Source organism: Passer domesticus, chromosome 10 (genome assembly GCF_036417665.1).
Source record: "Passer domesticus isolate bPasDom1 chromosome 10, bPasDom1.hap1, whole genome shotgun sequence".
NCBI lineage: Eukaryota > Metazoa > Chordata > Aves > Passeriformes > Passeridae > Passer > Passer domesticus.
Window position 1 is genome coordinate 32,054,922 of NC_087483.1, and position 18,450 is coordinate 32,073,371.

The 18,450-nt window shown below is 40.9% G+C and overlaps 1 protein-coding gene across 1 annotated transcript in view; it reads right to left on the bottom strand.

Moving 5' to 3' along the window:
- Window positions 1-18,450, bottom strand: part of CLASP1 (cytoplasmic linker associated protein 1) — a 168,242-nt gene that overhangs the window by 62,556 nt on the left and 87,236 nt on the right. The window contains exons 17-22 of the mRNA XM_064434988.1: window positions 17,925-18,092; window positions 17,084-17,133; window positions 15,738-15,908; window positions 6,907-7,014; window positions 5,384-5,410; window positions 3,780-3,947 (exon numbers count right to left, since the gene is read on the bottom strand). Of these exons, the coding sequence (XP_064291058.1) occupies window positions 3,780-3,947; window positions 5,384-5,410; window positions 6,907-7,014; window positions 15,738-15,908; window positions 17,084-17,133; window positions 17,925-18,092 (692 nt within the window). The remainder of the gene's footprint in view (window positions 1-3,779; window positions 3,948-5,383; window positions 5,411-6,906; window positions 7,015-15,737; window positions 15,909-17,083; window positions 17,134-17,924; window positions 18,093-18,450) is intronic.

Consider the following 18,450-nt stretch of genomic DNA (forward strand, 5'->3'; position numbering starts at 1 on the left):
CTCTGCGATGAATTAATGGTTCTGATGGTTGACCTCTGATGTCAGACAATGTGAGATGAGCCATCAACCAAGCTGATTAGATCACCATGATGTCTAATGGTACTGAGTCACATGGTCTTACAATAAATAAAATAGACTAAATGATAAGAGCTGGATGAAATTAGGGTTCATGAGTACAATAATCCCATCTCAGATGTACAAGGGAAAAAGCTGACAGGTGAACTACAAGTAAAAGTAACACTAAAGTTCTCCACACAAATACTTGGTTTGAAATTGCAGACTCTCTAGAAGCAAACTACTCATTCTTGGGTCTCATGCTTAGATGTAAATAATGGCAGCCTTCACATCAGGTTTGCACAAGCAGTCATTTCCCTTAAACAGAGAAGGTCTGCCCATCTTTTCTATAACACAACCATACTAAAAACAGTAAAGGCTCTTTAGAGAGGGAGAGATTTGAATGATTACAAAAATTAATGGATGCACACAATAGATTCTCCTTCCATACCAGCTAACAGCAGCAGCATGAAGTATAAAGAAAATGCACTTTAACTGCATTGTCCTACACTAGTAGGACAATGCTACAGATGAAGCATAATACTGACTTTGCAAACATAACACCCAAAGCCAAACACTGGGTACTTTGGCATTAATGGTCAAATAAAAGGGTTGCATGTTACTGGATACAAAAGAAAATCAAGGGAAAAAAATGGATTGAAAAGAACTGAAGGATGTGGACTCCCAGGCACCTGCCTCACATTTTCACCACCACGCTGTGTAGAGAAGATTTTGTATCAACTACTCAGACTATTTCCTTTAGACATTGTCAGCAGTAAAGGCCAGCAGTGTTGTCATTTAGCTGAGTCTCTCATACCATGACAGCCTGTCTCTGCAGTGCAGGGAGCAAAAGCAAAGGGGACAGACCAAGTCTCAACTGGAGCATTCTCAACCTCCAAAAGCTGGACAGAAATCAAGTGAATGAGTAGCAAAATGGATTAAGACGAGTAGGCACCATGAAAGCAGACAGTGTGTCCACAGCCAGCTCTGCTGTGAGAAAGTCTAGGACAGGACAAGGATGGGTTGTTTCCAGTAATATTCTAACTTTGTAATGTGTACTTTACAATTACCAATTTCATCTGGAAAGTCAGAGCACGTAGATATGGCTCACACCATTATTAAAACACATTACCAAGCAGTCTTATGCCAGTGGAACCCAACAGATGCAAATATCACCAGCAGAACATGAATGTGCCCCTGGTTTACAAATCTACCAGAAGAAACTGGTATTTCATTAGGGTGTGAATTTTAATGATTCTTAAGTGGAGACTAAAAATCAGCAGACGCTTTCTTACATCAATACCAGCATTTTAAAGAGTCTGAAATTCTGCCAAACAGCCAAAGGAAAGCTCTGCAGTGGGGAACACCCAGTCAAGGCAAGTCAAGAATTGCCTGCAGATTTCCAATAAATGTACACAGCATAACCCCAACAGAAAGAGTGCTGCTGCATAAAGCTGACAGGCAGCTGTGCTTGCTCCACTTTTTGGAGAATGGCTGTCTTGGATCTCTCACTTCTTTCAGATCCAGCTGTGCCACACGATCTGCAAAGCATCCAAGAGAATTAACTTCAGGCTGATAATTTTCAATCCATGGGAAATGGACATCACCTGCTTGAGCACATGATCTCCTTCCAGGAGCCCAAAGAAATGCTCAAGATTAAATGGACTGCACTCCTCCTTCCTCAAGAGGATATCAGCACTAGTAAAACTCACTGAGCAGACAGCAGAGGCAGGCTTAAAAATGAAGTGTCACAAGCAGAGACATATAGGTGACCACACAGGACCTCACAACACTGAATGTGCCTTGTTGTGCTGCCTCTAGGGAAACAAAATCTTCTTCAAGCTTCCCAGCACACAGAAGGAATCTACTTCATGGATACCTGTAGTCATCATGGAAATCAAAACTAGCAGCAAAGTACTGATGCTAACAGGCATCCACATGCAGAGGGCTCCATTTTTGCTACTGCCCCAGGAGAGCCTGAAAAACTCCAGGGGATGGTTTCTGTATTTGGAATCAAGGTGAGTGGGAGTTTATTTAATGAAATGAACAAACAAAATAAAATATCAAGGAAATATAGAGACTGAAGCAACACAATAAAAAAAGCATAAAATACTGTTAGCTACTATGTCATAAAGTAATAAGTACAGTGGAATAATGGTATATAGCTGACAGCTCAAAAGCTATCTCCATCTGGGTCAGTATTACAACTTTCAAAATCCAATAAATAGAATTTCTGCAACTGAACAGAAAAGTGTCAGACACTCCTGTTCCCATAACAGCTCAACCCAGGCTGTGTCCATCAACCTGGGGGAAATAGGTGAAAGCCACACATCTGTTACATGTCAGATCTCTCTCCCACTCTCAAAGAACAAGCACTGATTATGTTCTCAGGGAGCACATCAGAGAAATGATACAAACTACTCTTTCAAAAGAATTCAAGGCTCCTGTAATATACCTGAAAGCAGGCAACCCAAGAGTGAGGATTCTACACAAGGCAATTTTTCAGGTGCTCAAGAATGTTTCAAATCAGACCACACAGTATGATGATCAGCTTAAGCATGTGTGATGGTACCAACCACCATTCTTTGCTTCCTCCTAAAAAACAATGCTCTTCTACACAGTGACAGCAGAACAATTACCTCTAGTATTTGGGAGGCACTTTACATTTTAAAAGCAATGAACAGAAAAGCATAATGTATTCATACAGAGCCCATAAAATAGATCAGACATCAGAAGAACACTGAATTTGGAAAAGCAGTCACAATGAATATGCAGTATTTTTTATGAATCATAATGGCATATATACTCAGGTGCCTTAAACTCATTTCAGTATACTGGAAAGAATGAATAAAATAGTTCTTTATTAACGACCTCCTCTAAATAAAGATGCAGCTCAAATGTAAAACATAAAACTATTGCTAAAGCAATAGTTATAAATTTAACTGCCAACAGTAAAGCTACAATTTCAATCAATTTCAATCTACTAGTAAAGTCTCTGGAGATAAAAATAATTTAGAATCGGTATCATTTAAAATATTCTTCTACATTAGCTTCAAACTATAAAATAATTTATATTAAAAAATGAAAATGTTCAGACAGCACACTGAATACCTTTTCACTTCAACTCAGATACACAAAGTTTTATATATATGATATTTACTCACCTGATTTTAAAAAAAAGTCCGCTGATAAATTTGAAAATAGAAACTATTACTGAATATTTACATAACAGTCACTGAGACGAGAGTACCAAAACCAGAACAATTACTGCATAAGTCTAAAACATGTTCTAAGAATGTCACTCCAGGATATTAAGGATGAGAGAAGCAAGACATTTAAAATGCAAAATTTCTTAAATAATCCAAGAAGGTGCTTTCTGCTCTTGATTCCATGTGACTGTAAAGATGGCTCAACTCATTTTAGGAATAAGCTTAAATGAGGTCTTTTTGTTCTGATGGTTATTCACAATTGTTCTTGCTACCGCCTCTAATAATATTGCTCATGTTGAATTTCAAACAGAAAACACATCATGACATCTTCAGGCTTACTTTGAAACCATAAAGCTCAACCTGTAAAACTGAAATTACTCTCCCACAAACCACAACCACATTAACTTGTCAGCTGAAAAACTCAGAAGAACAACAGCACCATGAGCAGTTCCCCAGGCAGGAGGAGAGCCCCTCCAGGCACGCGGGCCAGCCCGTCCCTGCAGTGACTGCTCTTACCTAGGCCTATTCTGTTGGGACTCGTCTCCCGACTGCATCCCTGGCTCCGAGGAATCTTGCTGCGCTTCTCTGAGGAGGATGGCACTGGCTGGACTCTGGATGTTCCGCTGCTCAGGCCACCATAGGAGCTTCCTAAGAGCTTACCCGGAGAACTAGACCGGCTGCCAGCTAGGAGAGAACCAGAAATGAGGAACGAACAATTAAAACTCCAAGATTTTAAACACACTGGCAGCAAAACTGGAACACAATCAGTTGTATGTAAGAATCTAATCCAAATCCCTCAGAAAACTAATGGGAGTGTTCCCTATAAGCTTTCAAGAAGACTGAGGAAAGCCTGTGGACAGTGAACACTGACATCAGCAATCCTCTGCTGCCCATGAAGACCAAGCCCAAAGCAGACACTGCAGTGTATGAACACCCTAGTTGGCTTTAGGAGAGCTTGTAGAGGAGCTGGGGCAGCCTTGCTACAGCAGCAAGGGATTTCCAGGTACCTCACCTCCTCATAAAGCAACACCAACCAGGCTGTGTGCAGAGCTGTGCTGCAGTGCCCTGGCTTCTGGCACAGGTCACTTGCTGCAAAGCAGCTCAGGCAGCTTCGTACTACACTGCAGTGGTGGCACTGCTTTTCTTCAATAATTTAGTGAAGGAAAATAAAAAACCCACCACATCTGAACAGATCAGCACAATAATGGGTAAATCCCACGAACCTCACACTTGTAGAGATGCTGGCTTACTTAGGTCTGGCTGGTTAAACCTAAGTTATTTATTTTTCAGATGATGAAAATTTTTAACAAGTTGAATAGTTGGCCTGTTTTATTTTTCCTTGTCTTTTGAACAGTCCATGGCAATTTTACATTTCTTCTAAGAAATGAGTATGTGAGTCCCTGAAAATCTGCTGTTGCCATTACTATTTCTGACATTAAATTTATTTGCTGAAACAGCCCAGAAAAGTATATTTGAAAGGGTTGCAAGAGCATACTCAGGCAAGCTCACATTTTGAACCAATATTCACACTGATTTCTTGCTGAAATGCATCTCACATCTCAGAAAAAATTAATTTCCAAATACTGTTACAATTAGAGTACAACAAAAGTTGAAGACTGTTCTTCTGACTTAATGTAAGAAGATAGGGAACTCTATTAGCATCATGAACAATACCATAGCACATGTATAGTTACTTGCCGCCTCCAATTTCTTGGCCAAAGCCATTCTGAACCAATCAAATATACTCCAATACTGTACAGGGTGACAGCTCCATCCTCCCCACCCCAAAGTGACAGGTGCCAGTCTTCCACACAGCACCATGACCTAAGGGTCATCTCACTGGTGTCAGCAGGGATGTACTGAAGTAACTGAGAGAAGAATTCAGCCCCTGGAGCTTGAGTTGCAGCAGTGAGCCAGCTTTGACATCAGAACAGACACTTACCATGTTTGATTAGTAGGAGAAAGCAAAGTCCCCTGCCATACACATTTTGATTTATGACTTCAACAAAATGCTTTTTAAGTCTTACAGTCAGGAGAGAGTGAAGAAAGCTAAAAGCTTAGCAGTTAAAAAATGTGAAGGAAATAACGTGAAAAAGCAAGAAAGGGAAAATGTTTCTTACCACCAGCAGGATTAGCTGATCTGGATCCTTGATTATGAGGGCAGACCAAGGGACAGGCAAAAAGTGGATTAAAAGACAGCAAGACAATACAGCGTTCAGCATGCGGTTTGTGCTATACACAATACAGACAGATTTATTTACAAACATGTCACTCCTAAAGCCTCTGCAGAATGCAGTGAGTTAATGTGCAGGTGCAACTAAACTTCCCAAAGTTGACCAACTTCTCAGAAAAATGTCAACCAAGACCCAAGTTCTGCTCCAGTGTGAGAAATTACAACATGGTTATCCACTGCGTGGGTACAGAGAATCTGGTCCTGTGACTAACTCACTACATTTGAATTTGTAAATTATTCCATGCAACATTTGGTTTAAGGATAAAGATCACATCTGGTTGGGCTAGGCTGGAAACTCAGCAAACTAGGCCAAGGCAGCAGGTCAAGATATGACCATCTAAAATCTTCACAAGGCATTCTATAGAAAAATGATGTCCATAATCTTTGAAACCTTTAAAGAATAACTATTATTTGAATACTTCTGAGACTTGTCTCATCTGGTCTGACCATTTTTCACCAAACTAAGTTTAGGGAAAAAAGATGACTTCTGGCTTTGGATAAGTTCTAGCTTCACCACTGAAGACATCAATTTACATTAGCATCCCAAAGCCCAAATATATCCTTATGACCTCAATGTAAAGATTTCCATTTGGCCCCATGCTCAATCCACTATATCTTTCTGCAGATCTCCCAGTCTAACACAAGGCTATAAACTGCTTTTTCAACCCTCCAGCATGACAGAGCAAAGCAATGAAAGAATGAACAGAGAAGGGCTTTCAAATAGGGGTACAAAGCAAGACAAGTCCTCGGAACAGACAGGTCCTTCACAAACCCAATCTCTGGCTGAAGGTCCTCATAATAGGGAGCTTCTCCCTCCTCCAAATTCCTTTTTAAAGTCTGAGTGACAAAATTCTCCTCAGATACACATGACAAATGTGCAGCAGCACCATATGTGTGGCTCCTAGGAGAAAACCATGCTCCTAGGAGAATACTATGCGTGCCAGGAAGCCAGAGAGCGCAGATGTGTCATGTGAATCAAAGCAGAACCCTTTTTCCCATATCTACACAAAATAGATAATGTCCTATTTTCAACTGATGCCAAACCCCATTAGTTTTAGACAGCTCACGTGTTCACACATACAGAAATCGAGTCACATAAGCAGGAGAGGCTTGGCAGGGCAAGCAGTCAGCTACAGGCACAGGGGGTGCCTCAGCAAGACACAGTGCCAGTTATTTAGAGCTACACATCACAGTGACACGAAATTCTGCTGCACAACTGGCACAAAAGGCCACAACTAAGCACTGGGATTTGGGGCCCTGCTTGTCAGCAGGAGCACACACTGGCTAGGTGGGGATTCGTTTTATTACGTGTCCAAAGTGAGCCCAATTCTCTGATGGTGCTACTGCAATTCAAGAGAAACACATTAACAACTCTTTGTTCTGCTCCCCCAGGAATAAAGCAATTCTTACGTTGGGACTGGGAAACCACTTTAGCCCGGCTGCGGCCTCGGGTATCGGCAGGCGTGGAGGTGACACTGGTGGCACTGCCAGAGCTCTGCCTCCTGGTGCGAATCCGGCCTGCAGGAATGCAAACACAATCACACTGTTAGCGAGTTTCTTACAAAGGCAGCAGCAGCGTCTAACACACTGTACACACAATTAGCCAGGGTACAAAAGAAATTTACTGGGAGAGGCAACACCTTTTATTAGGCTGGCTGAGATGCAGAAGAGGGAGTGGAAACAGCCACAGCCCATAGTCTAAAACCTTCTTTGCTTTCTGTAATGCTATCAGCCAGTTTAATTAAAAAATATTATTTCTCTATAGCCTTTGCTCCTGTCCTAGAGTAGCTTCTTTACAAAGGATCAATTACAAAAAATTTCAAGCCTCCTAAATGCAGCTTCCTGTATCAAATTATTACTTTCTGACAAGGTGATCACCCTTTCAGAGACAGGTGTGACAGATGCCCTCCCAAATTCCATCACTGGGATTTCCAAGCAGCTGTCTGGTGCTTTATGTCCTCCTGCACAGGCTGGCATGCACTCCCGTGACAGTCTGTCAATACAGCCTGACCACACTTTTATTCCAGGCTCATTGAATTTTCCCTGCTGTTTACAGGTCCCTCGTATTTATCCAGAGATCAGTACAACTTTACTTGTAATGGAGAGCCCTATTTAACATAATCAGTGTTGAGGAAAACAGATTCTGTGTGCCTTCTCTTTATTTAAGCAGAGAATGGATATAAAGTCCCAAAGTGTTCTCAGTCCTTGTTCTGTCCTTTCCTCATGGAAAAGCCACTGAAATTTGAGCTAGGAAAGCTTATGGGGTCATCAGTTCATCCCCTTGCTGGGGTAGGGCTGTTTCCTACAGAATGCTCTTTCCAGTGCTATGCTTCAATTATCTGTCTCTAGTTAATGGGAAAGAAATGATAATTAAGAGTAACACAAAGAAAGCCTCTATCAATACTTTTCAACACTTCAGTTCTTAGCCAAGACTGAAGTTTTTTTCTCAGGACTCAAGCCAGAGCTATCCTGCATTCAGAGGATGACTTTCAGTTTCAGGCACAATAATGAAAGGAAAAAACCCAGAGCAGGCAAGAGAAGTCTAGACAGCTGCACCCACTGGTTATAGATACTCATCTCCTGCCCTCTGTCTCCACCATAAGCATACAGAGATATATGAACAGGGAAACACACACACTTCCCACCCAAAAAAGCCCACTTCACATAAGGCATACATGCAGGACAAGACAATGGCAAGCAGCCCAGACAGAGAGATTGGGAGCCGTGTTCCTTCTCTGAGCTCTCAAAATATTCATAACATGGTCTGAAATTTTCTGCTAGACCCAAAGTGACAAGGAGATGCCTAACTTTGAGAAGAAAGGGCAAATTTGTTTGCAAGGGAAGAAGTCTACAAGACAGCTCTACTCCAAACCCCTCCACCAGCACTTAGTTTTAAAAGAGCTCAGTAGGCAAAGTACAGGGAAGTGCATTCAAACAATTGTTTATAGAGGAGACACAGAAGGCATCATCAGCAGAAAACTGGGAAAACACAAGCAAAACTTTTTAACCACTGTCTCAACTGAACAAGCTCTGTGCACACCCATGTGGGTCCAACAGTCATAAAACTGGCTGCTGATGTCTTTACCACAAGCAAGGCTGCAGATTCCTTTGCTGTAGGGCATTCTTGCCCCTTACAAAGGGGCAGCCTGATGTACCACTGGAGGCAAGCTCTAGAGCTCTCTGCCAGCCAGATCCCAGCCCATGCCACACAGGTGAGCAGAGCCACTCTGTCACTTGTTAATGAGGTGGACCCAAAGCCCAACACAGGCTCCAAGGCAGGCAGGCACGGGGAAGGAGGCAGGCAGACATCGTGCTCCTCTCAGAAGCCTCAAGGCTTCCCTTCACTTCTATCAGGAAGGCATCACAGTAGGACAAGAATTTAAACCCGACCACCTTAGGAACCAGTAATGGAACTCATTTACATCCTTCCAGAAGGCCAGTGGGAGGCCTTGACATTGCAGAAGTCCTAGGGGGAAATCAAGCTGAAATTCAACACTACACACAGTAACAGGCAGTACTGGAAGACACATTTAGTGATGTGCATGGCCAAGAATGGGTGAGAAGGGACTGATGCCTCCTGCTCTTACACAAAGGCCACTTAAGACCCTCAAATTTTTCTGGATTTTTCTGCATCTACAAAAGTTTTGATTTTTTTTTCTTGTACCTTCATCAGTAGGTGACTAAGAAGAGGAAAACTGGGATAAGATGTGTGACTTTTCCAACTTAAGAAATAAAAAGTCTAAAGTAATATATAAAGTGAAACTGAGGTTAGCTTCTGAAATAATTTCTAGAGGCTTAAAAAATTAAACAGAACTAACACAAACTTAATTAACATGTGATTTATCAACAGGACTGGAAGAAAAAAACTCAGCCCTATTTGAAACCCCCGAGGGCTGGTGGACAGATTCCTACCAATTTTAGCAGTTTCTGAATGAATGAACAAATACCCAGGAACAAAATTCTGCTTCCTTTTGGACTGGTACATTTGCACACTGATTTAGGCCTGCTGGGTGTCAGAGAGAACAGTGTGAGAGGAGAAGCTGCTCTTCCACAGTAAGAACAGAGTCCAAACACTGATACAGATTGTCCAATCCTTAAAAAATTAGTGACAAGCATTTGAACTAACACTGCATTGGACTTGCATTGTGCAAATGGATTTTAATATATATTATACCAAGTACAACATGCATATATAGTAGTTAATCCATACAACATAAATGTGGCTTCTACATTCCCCCAGGAATTTCATTTGCAAACAAGAATCTGCACTCACATCCAAGAGTTATTTGCACATAGGACTATGTGTGTGGCTTTATCATTCTAACCCAGACAGAAAAACTCATTTCAAGCAGGACTGGAAATATAATATCAAGCAAGCTATTTAGACTTTTTCTTGTTCTTAAATTCAAGCAAACACCTCCCCTCCCAAAGCTTCTTTGCTTTCAAGTGGGTTTGTCTCCATATCTAGTTCAAACTACAGATGTAGCAATACATATTTCAAAACCATTTATTCTGCTGCTGCTTCTAAAAGTATTTCTGCATCCTAACAACAACAGCACAGCAAAGGAACAGATAAAGCCTGCCCCAACATGGTTTCCAAAAACCATTAAAGTATTTCCATAAAAAAGACCTTGATCTAAATTCCACATGTGACACACTGCTGTTGGTACAGAAAAGATTTTGAAAGACTCCATATAAATGTGTTAAGAAACCATTTCTGGATTTTTAGGAGGTTTTGGTTTTTATTTTTTCAAGTTATTATCATTTTTACAACAATGGTTCAGAATCAACCCTGAAATGTCTAGCAAATGCCTAAACCTAGAAAGGTTGTTTTGTTTTGGTTTTTTTTTTCAGAAAAGGAACAAATTAAGGAAGATTCTCTGATAACATCTGTGCTTTACAAGAGGCTTCACCTGGCAGGTTGAGTCCTCTGGGTGGATACTGCAGCACCCCCACCGCCAGTGCACAGAACAGCCATAGGCCTATCACACTGAAGAAAATGGTTTAATATAGTCTAGAAATGGTATGCAACAGCTTCACAACCCACTTTAATCAATTCCACGCTGTGAAGAGGGACACCTACAACCACACAAGTTACACATGGATGCACTGGGGCAATGATGGTCTCTCCAGGGATCATGTTAATGCATTTAATTTACCCAGCACTGGGGTTTTTGCCCCACTTTGAGAAGATTCCTGAAAGAGCCTCTAGCCTTAGACGTATCACTGCTAAATAACACACGGACATGGGAGACACACAGAGATCAATTAAAAACACAGATGACATTTAAAGAACTTTTTACAACCCCCATCAGAAAAGTTTCCATGCATATTTAGCACTTCTCCAATGTCAGAAAGACCCGACTCTGCACAATGCTTTCCCCTTGAGAGGCATTTCTTATTGGAAACCATCAGGCTTTGCTGCCTCAGGGTTTTAGCGAGATCTCCCTCCAAAGCAGAGGGCTCAGTGAACACTCCACTTTACCCTGCACAAACAAACAAAGCCAAATCAACTCAGCAGTTGCAAAGGGATGGAGCAAGAAAAGCAAAAAACCCACTACCTGAGCAATTCCGTGTAAGGTATCACTGTCAGTCAGGACTTTGAATCAAGCCTCACTCTTAAGGACAAGGGAGAGCTTTAGGGCAGAGAAGAAAACAGGAATGGCGATTTCTTTAAACCTGTGTTACTCCTAAAGGCTTTGGTAATGCACTCAAGGTGTCTAAGTTATCTGAAAACTGTAACAAGCCCCATTTTACTGCCTTTCTGGTGAATACTAAAAGTATTAAATATTGTGCCACTGACTGCAAACTGCTGATTTTGTTTTGAGCTTGCCAGTCACAGGCCAAACCAGCATTTATGCTTTCCCTTTTGGAGAAAGGCTTTGACAAAGGGCTTGACTTCATGCTTCCTTTGAAAAAAAGGCAACACAAGTGCTCTGAACCATTCTAATTCATGAAAGCATCAAGCAGCCTTTTAAAATATTACTTGAAGAGATGTTTCATTATGAAATAAGAAGAAACTTTTCTAAGGTTTCCTTTTAATCAGGTATAACAAACATGGCATCAGGGCCACCTCCCTAGCACCAGCTGTGAAGATCAAGACTGTAATTTATCTCTTTTGAGCTTTCTGTGTGTAAAACCCTTAATGCAGTTCAAAAGATCCCCATACATGAGGGCAATCGAGCACATCTGTGCACTGCATGAAGACCTGCACAAACCTCACTGGTATACAGACTCCCCCACCTTTCCATAAGGAAGTGCATTTCTAGCATTTGCCAGTTGTTGGGATGTCACAACTTAAAATCAAAGGACTGATACTCAGCTCCTAGCTGGAATTCTTGCACTGGCATCACCTACTCTATCTTGCTCCTTTGTTTGAGCTGCCTGACTCCAAACCAAACCATGAGGAGAACCAAGGGCAAAGCAGAAGGGACCTGCCAAGTCCACACAATGCTGGCTCCCAGCTGAGGGGAATGAGCAGAATTTTACAATGTAGCTACAGAAAGCCATGATGGGAACCAGACTGCAGATTTAATGTCAAGCTGAACCACAGAAAATAACACAGGAATTTTCTCTTAAATTACTTACTGGTGACCTGCAAAAAACCCAAAACAAACCACAGGAGCACAACTGTAGATGACATTTCTGCTTTAAGTTCTGTTTCCTTCTGTTTCCAGAGCAAAAAGATGTTGTTCTCTAACCCCACCCTCTTAATTTTTACATTTATGTCAAGAATGCAAAGTTTCATCTTCCCTGCAGTTTCTGACTCAATCTGCAAGATCACAGAGTTGGCAGAAGACCTTACTCAGTTTCATTATTCACTGAAGGACACACTCAATCCTGAATAAAGGGTTTTTTTTGCCTCACGTACCTCAAAGGAAAAAGATGAAGAGTTTCAAATAGTGATTAAACTCATTCTTGAAGTACTCTGGCTACTGTGTACTGAGTTTTAATTCTCCCTGATCTTCCTCATCAAAAAAGAGAGAATCCTACAGCAAAAAGAAGGTATAAGGCTTGGTATTTAAAACTGAGGGGATAGCAAACTCAGTTTCTGAAACTCCATCTCAATCTTCCCTGCCCCAAGCAACTTGCTGGTTTCTATTACAGATTTTTACCAAATCCAATCTGCTCCTAATGTAACTGAATTGAAAACAGTAACAAATAAAACCCCCACCCTTTTTCATCATGACAATAAAGTATTTAATAAACTAAAAATAGAGGTATTGCACAGGACAGCTGTTGTAACAGGCCTCTGCAAACATTATTACAGCCAAGGAGAGGATTGAAAGCTGGTATTTCACATAAAACATTAAACCCTTAACATTTCAAATGTAGGCCAAAAATAGATAGGTTTGAGAACTAAGACAAAAGAAAGAAAAGTGTCAAAAATTTAAAAAAAAGAAGAAATAAGATCAGTAATTACCACTACTTGGAATTTTCATCTAACTCATGATTGATTTAGAAACACAGGTCTCGGGCCAACTTCATATTCCTTATCACTGACAGATCACAAAGCACAAATACTTCCAGCTCAAAATGCAGAGGTAAGCTCCTCTCTCAACACTAAGTACCATTTCCAAAAATGGTACAGACCTTTTCTTCCAAATAATAAATCAATGTGTCACTAATAGTAAGGAAAACAACACAGATGTCACAACAGCACAGTGGCACTTCTCAGACCACCACATCCAAATACAAGCAGCCATCAAAGATATGAGCACAGTCCCACAAGACAGTAACAGATCCCTTGAAAAGAGACTTGCACTGGGAAAAAAAAAAGGCTTTGCTGGAGAATGTGGTATCTCCATTCTGTGTAGAAAACATTTTTGTTTCCAGCTCCTGTCTACCTCAGAGAAAGTGATTTCCCAGTGATCTTTTTTTGCTGAAGAAATAAGAAATAAAGAACAAGTTTTGACAATGAGCCAGAAAAACAGACTGGGATCCTTCCCAAACTAGCAGGCTCAATGTTCTAGTATAAAAAGCCTTTCCTCCAACTGTCTTTGGTGTAAGCCATCTCACTCAGACAGTTAACAACAAAAAGAGAGAGGTCAGGTTTAAAGAGGTTGACTAAATATTCCTTCCCTAGAGATCATTGTTTACTGTCCTCATTTTTCTGCCATGTGATCATCTCATTCAATTCTCTCACTGCCCAGTCTCTTCCCAAAAGCATTTGGCAGTTGTGACCTGAGCTTTGGATGGAAAAACACAGCAAACCTTTACACATCAAGAAGAAAAGAAACCACAAGCCTTGTGTTGTTTGGGAGTTTTTTGGGTTTTGTTGTGGTTTGTTTTTTTTTTAGTCTATACAGAGGTCACCTTCAACCAAAAGCAGTGCTTTAAATAGAGAAACCCACATAACAACTTAGTGACCAGAGCCAAAAAAGCAGACTAATGGTTTTTAGCAGGGAGGAGCTCAAAGAGAAAGTGAAGAATACCCCATGGCATCAAAATGAGCAGGACAACCATGCAACACTTCATGCAGGTCACCAGTGAACATGGATGAGAACCAAGTAACACTTTGAGAACAGAGACCAGGTAGGGTAGTACGACTGTGGACACACCTCAGTTACACAGAGACTGCTTACCCTCGGTTTTACTGGTAGTACCATCTTTAGGCAAATTAAAGAAAAGTAAGGACAGGGTTAATAGGGAAAAATCAGTAACATCAACAGAAGTGGGCACTATATATTAGCTAAATAAATATGCAAAAAAAAAAAAATACAATTAAAGAAATGAAAAAAGTTGGACCAAGCAGCAAATCAAACCTTGATGTATCGGAAGAAAACACTTGCAGGTTTTCCCTCCTGCAACAACCAACTTTTGCCCAACTCCATTTTCATTGTTTGCCTCACCATTTCTCTCATGGGAATGTGCAGGTGATAAATGTCCCTACTAGGTAAAAAGGAAGCAGGATCCTTCAGGAGCAGCCATGTTTGCATCACTTAAGAGTGAATTTGCTACTCTTCTTCTAGAGCCTGCTTAAAGAACAAGAGTGACACTGGATTCAGTCTCTAAGCTTCAAGGACCAAGTCAGCTTTAATACTTCTTCCCTCTTCATTCTTCCTCATGACATAAGACAGTTTGAAGCCAGTTTAGTCACTGAAGCCAGAATGCAGCACAACTCAAAAGTGGCTGCATCTGTAAGCCCACCACCGTGTGATCAACTTCACATCCTGTAATTACACTTCCACTGCAATGTACCTGCATCTTGAACCAAGGAAGAGCAATTTAAATCAAAATAAGAATTCAACTTCTGAACTGAATACAACCAACGCATCTAAGCCAAGGTAAAACATTTCAGATATGAAAGAAACCTGTCTGAGAATTGAATCCATAAAAATCATCCCTACATAATTCACCACTTACTTTTCAACAAGTTAAAGAGCAAATGCCCTACATTAAAAGAAGAAACTCCTCAACCCTTCTCAGTGAAGACAATGTACACAGCTTAAATCAAGAGCACAGACCCCTGAGTTTCTTCCCTGTTGTAAAGGTAGATTGATGACAAGTCTGGGATTAGATTAGTGTGAAACCAGCAGAATGAGAAACGAGCTCAGATGATCAGCTCTGCTCACAGCCGAGATGAAGCTCAGCAAATACGGTGTTAATCACTGCCTTGCATTTCCTCCTCCATGACTCCTTCAATGGCAACTCCAGGAGAGGAAGATCCAATGCAAAGTTTGTTTTAAGAAACCCTGAGACACCTGAAGGCGATACACAATGCTCTGAGGGAATAATGTGACCTGTGGCTATAATCCAAAGAGTCAGCACAAGGGAACAGATACTTATATCCTGTCTGATGACACGGCTAGGCCGACCTCCTCTTTGGTTCTCCATCTTTCTCCTTCGTGAAACAGAAAGGGAGCAAACTCAACTAAGATGTACTATTCAAAGCATAAAACAATGGAAAAGCAGTTTCAGGAAAGGAGGGAAGGAAAAGAAGGAAAAGAAGGAAAAGAAGGAAAAGAAGGAAAAGAGACAGGGGAACATGTCAAAAGGAATTGAGTAGCACTGTCCTCAATCTGTGAGATGTAGATTATTACACAATTCAAAACTGTTGCTTCAAGTCAGTTCAGTTGTATATTTTTTTCCTTAATCCCAAAGGGCAAGAGATCACACACTGATCCTGGAGAGCTGGTAACTATCTCAGAGGTAGGTTTCTTTTATTATTCCAATAAAACTGCGAGGCACTTTCTGCTACCAAAGGACGCTAACTGCAGGAGTAGAAGGCGCAGATTTACCTAGTGATGCGTATGACCCTGGGGGCAAGGCTGCAGCAGAACTGAAGGGGGTGGATGCTCCAGAAGACGTCACTTTTGACTTGGCACTAGCTGCTGCATTCACATCGACGTCACTGCGGGATCGCTGCAGAGATCCTGGTGTTGACACAGATTTTGTACTTACTGTAGATGCTGCAGATGGGAGTGGGAGATCCAGAATAAAGAAGATTAATTTTTTGAGCTGTGTGCTTCAAAGAGCCTGACAAGCAGTTTAAAGTACTATTTTTAACAGTCCCTGCTGGCACTGAAATATCTCAACTAAGAATGCTTTATCAGGGCAATGTGGGCTTCCCCACACTGCCTGCAAAGATATTTCATCAATGCTGCTCTGATACCACCTCTAAGAACTTGGTAAAATTCTAAAAGCTTAAATGATAAGATCAAAAAGACTGTCAGGCCAGTAAAAAGAAATTTTTAACAGAGTCTAGATGGGAAAGTTCAACCACAGTACCCATCACTGGCACGTGAGAGTTGCTGGCCAAAACAGACCTGCAGGTCCTTCAGTCCAGGTTCTAATAACTTCCTTCCCAACACCTCATCTTCTCATGAGGATCGTTGTTCCCATCACTTGTGGATGCTCACCCTCTTAAGCATGAAGCTTGACTACTCAGCTGCAAGCAAACATGCATTTGTGTGCACAGACAAGTAGGTTACACAACAACATCTCCTCGAATCAAAGGTCTCAGTAGTCTCAATAGTTACAGACAAACCAGCCAGAACCCAACTTTGGTCAGGTGTAAAAGGCAGCTTATCTTTTACCAACAAAGTTTTGTCTATTATATTCTATATTAAAATATATTATTTAGATTATTGTATGCATTTACTTAGGACAGAAAAGCTGTACCCAAGTGTTCCATCTGACAAGAGAAACAGATTAGCAATGAGATGGAATTTAACACTGTACGACTTGTGTGCAGACACCTCCAGTAAGTGCTGACACCACAGAGAATAAATAACAAAAACTGTAAAACTGAAGGTGCCATTAGACTGTGTAGCTGCTTGTCTTAGCATCAGCAGCAGTTTATTCAAGCTATTACAAAGCATACCTTGACTACAATTTCAAAGGCTTTTTAGGCTTCCCTTCAGGTGTAAGAAATTACTGATTTACTAACTTCTTTTAAAAGCATTATTTTATCAGTAGCTGATGCACAGTATATATGGTGTAAAATCCAAAAGTAATTAAAATTTCTATATCCTGAGCTGCCATTTTAGAGAGCAGTAAACAGTGATCAAAGTTGTTTTTTGTGTATCACAAAGTCACACTTCCTCAGCAACACCTGAGCACATTTTCCAGCTCCTGTTCTCACCTCTGGATGTTGTACTTCCAGTAGGACTTCTTTTGGCAGACAGTGGACGGCTGGAAGTTAATACAAAACTTATTAAAACACAACTGATTTCAGTCATCAAGAGCAGTACAATTCTGTTCCCTCAGTACACAATTAAGTTAATAGGAAATTATTTATATGCAGGAATAAACTAACAAAGCTTGTTGTTAAAGAATACAGCACCACCATGAAATTATAAAAGCATTAAGAAATAAATTACTATTCACATTATTTGTGCAAAAAGAGATTTTTAAGAACACTTTTTGTACATTTAAAAAGTTACACCAGTAAGTTATGGATATTTTTCACATATGTCTTACACTTAAATCACACACATTTGGAGTCTAAATTGACTCTATCTGAGAGTAGATAAAATACATATATTCAACATAACAGTTACATATGGACTCTGCAGTTACAACTCAAGTTTGTAGTGTCTTTTCTTTTATTTGGAAAGAGACAGACTTACACCTCTTGGACTAATGCTAAAGGCAGAACTTCAATCTAAGCACTGTTTTAAGCATCTGAAAGGAATAACTAACAGTATCTGCTGAGCACAAATAGTTTCCTAGAGAATTATTTATGGAGTCAAGATGATGATTATATTTTAAAGCCAGTATAGGGTTTTGTTGTTCATACAGTGTTAGGTAAAAAACCCCAAACAATTAAATAAATAAATAAACAGATATATTTTGGAGTAACCAAATGTACAGTCCAAACAACGACCATATGAGACAAAGCAATGTGATGGCTCTCTTCAGTTTAATGGAGCTGTCTGTCAGCAGTTGCTTAAATGGAGAGGTAGTGGCACAGAAAGCCTTACTTGAGACTCTCCTGGGAGCTGGAGGAGGAGCGATCCGACTGTGGCAGGGACACGATGCTGTCAGAGTTCTTCAAGTGGGACTGCAGGGCCTTCTGGTAGGAAGACTCCAAGGTATGGTACAAATGCTCTGCCTCTCGGCTGAAGTGACTGTGGAAACCCCAGTAGCACCTGGAAATGAAGCACAGCACTGTGAACACACCCTTGGCAGCTTTAGGGGGCTGTGGCACAAAGGCACAGCCAGAGCCCTTCTCACTACACCCCTCAGTGGGGCTAATGTCCAGGCATTTCCAAGCACCTGCTGGCCTGACATGTTTAAGACAAACAGCTTTCCAACCATTGTATTGCTCAAACAGCTGCACCAAAGACAAACCAAATAAAAGAACCATTTGGTTCATTGGTTGTAAAAACAGGAGTAGCCAACAAAGCTGCATTAGGGAAGAAGCCCTCATCCCTCCAGCTGTCTATTGCCCATGGGAGACTGCAGGCCCACCTGACTGACACTGGTTTGGGACTGGGTGTGCAGTAG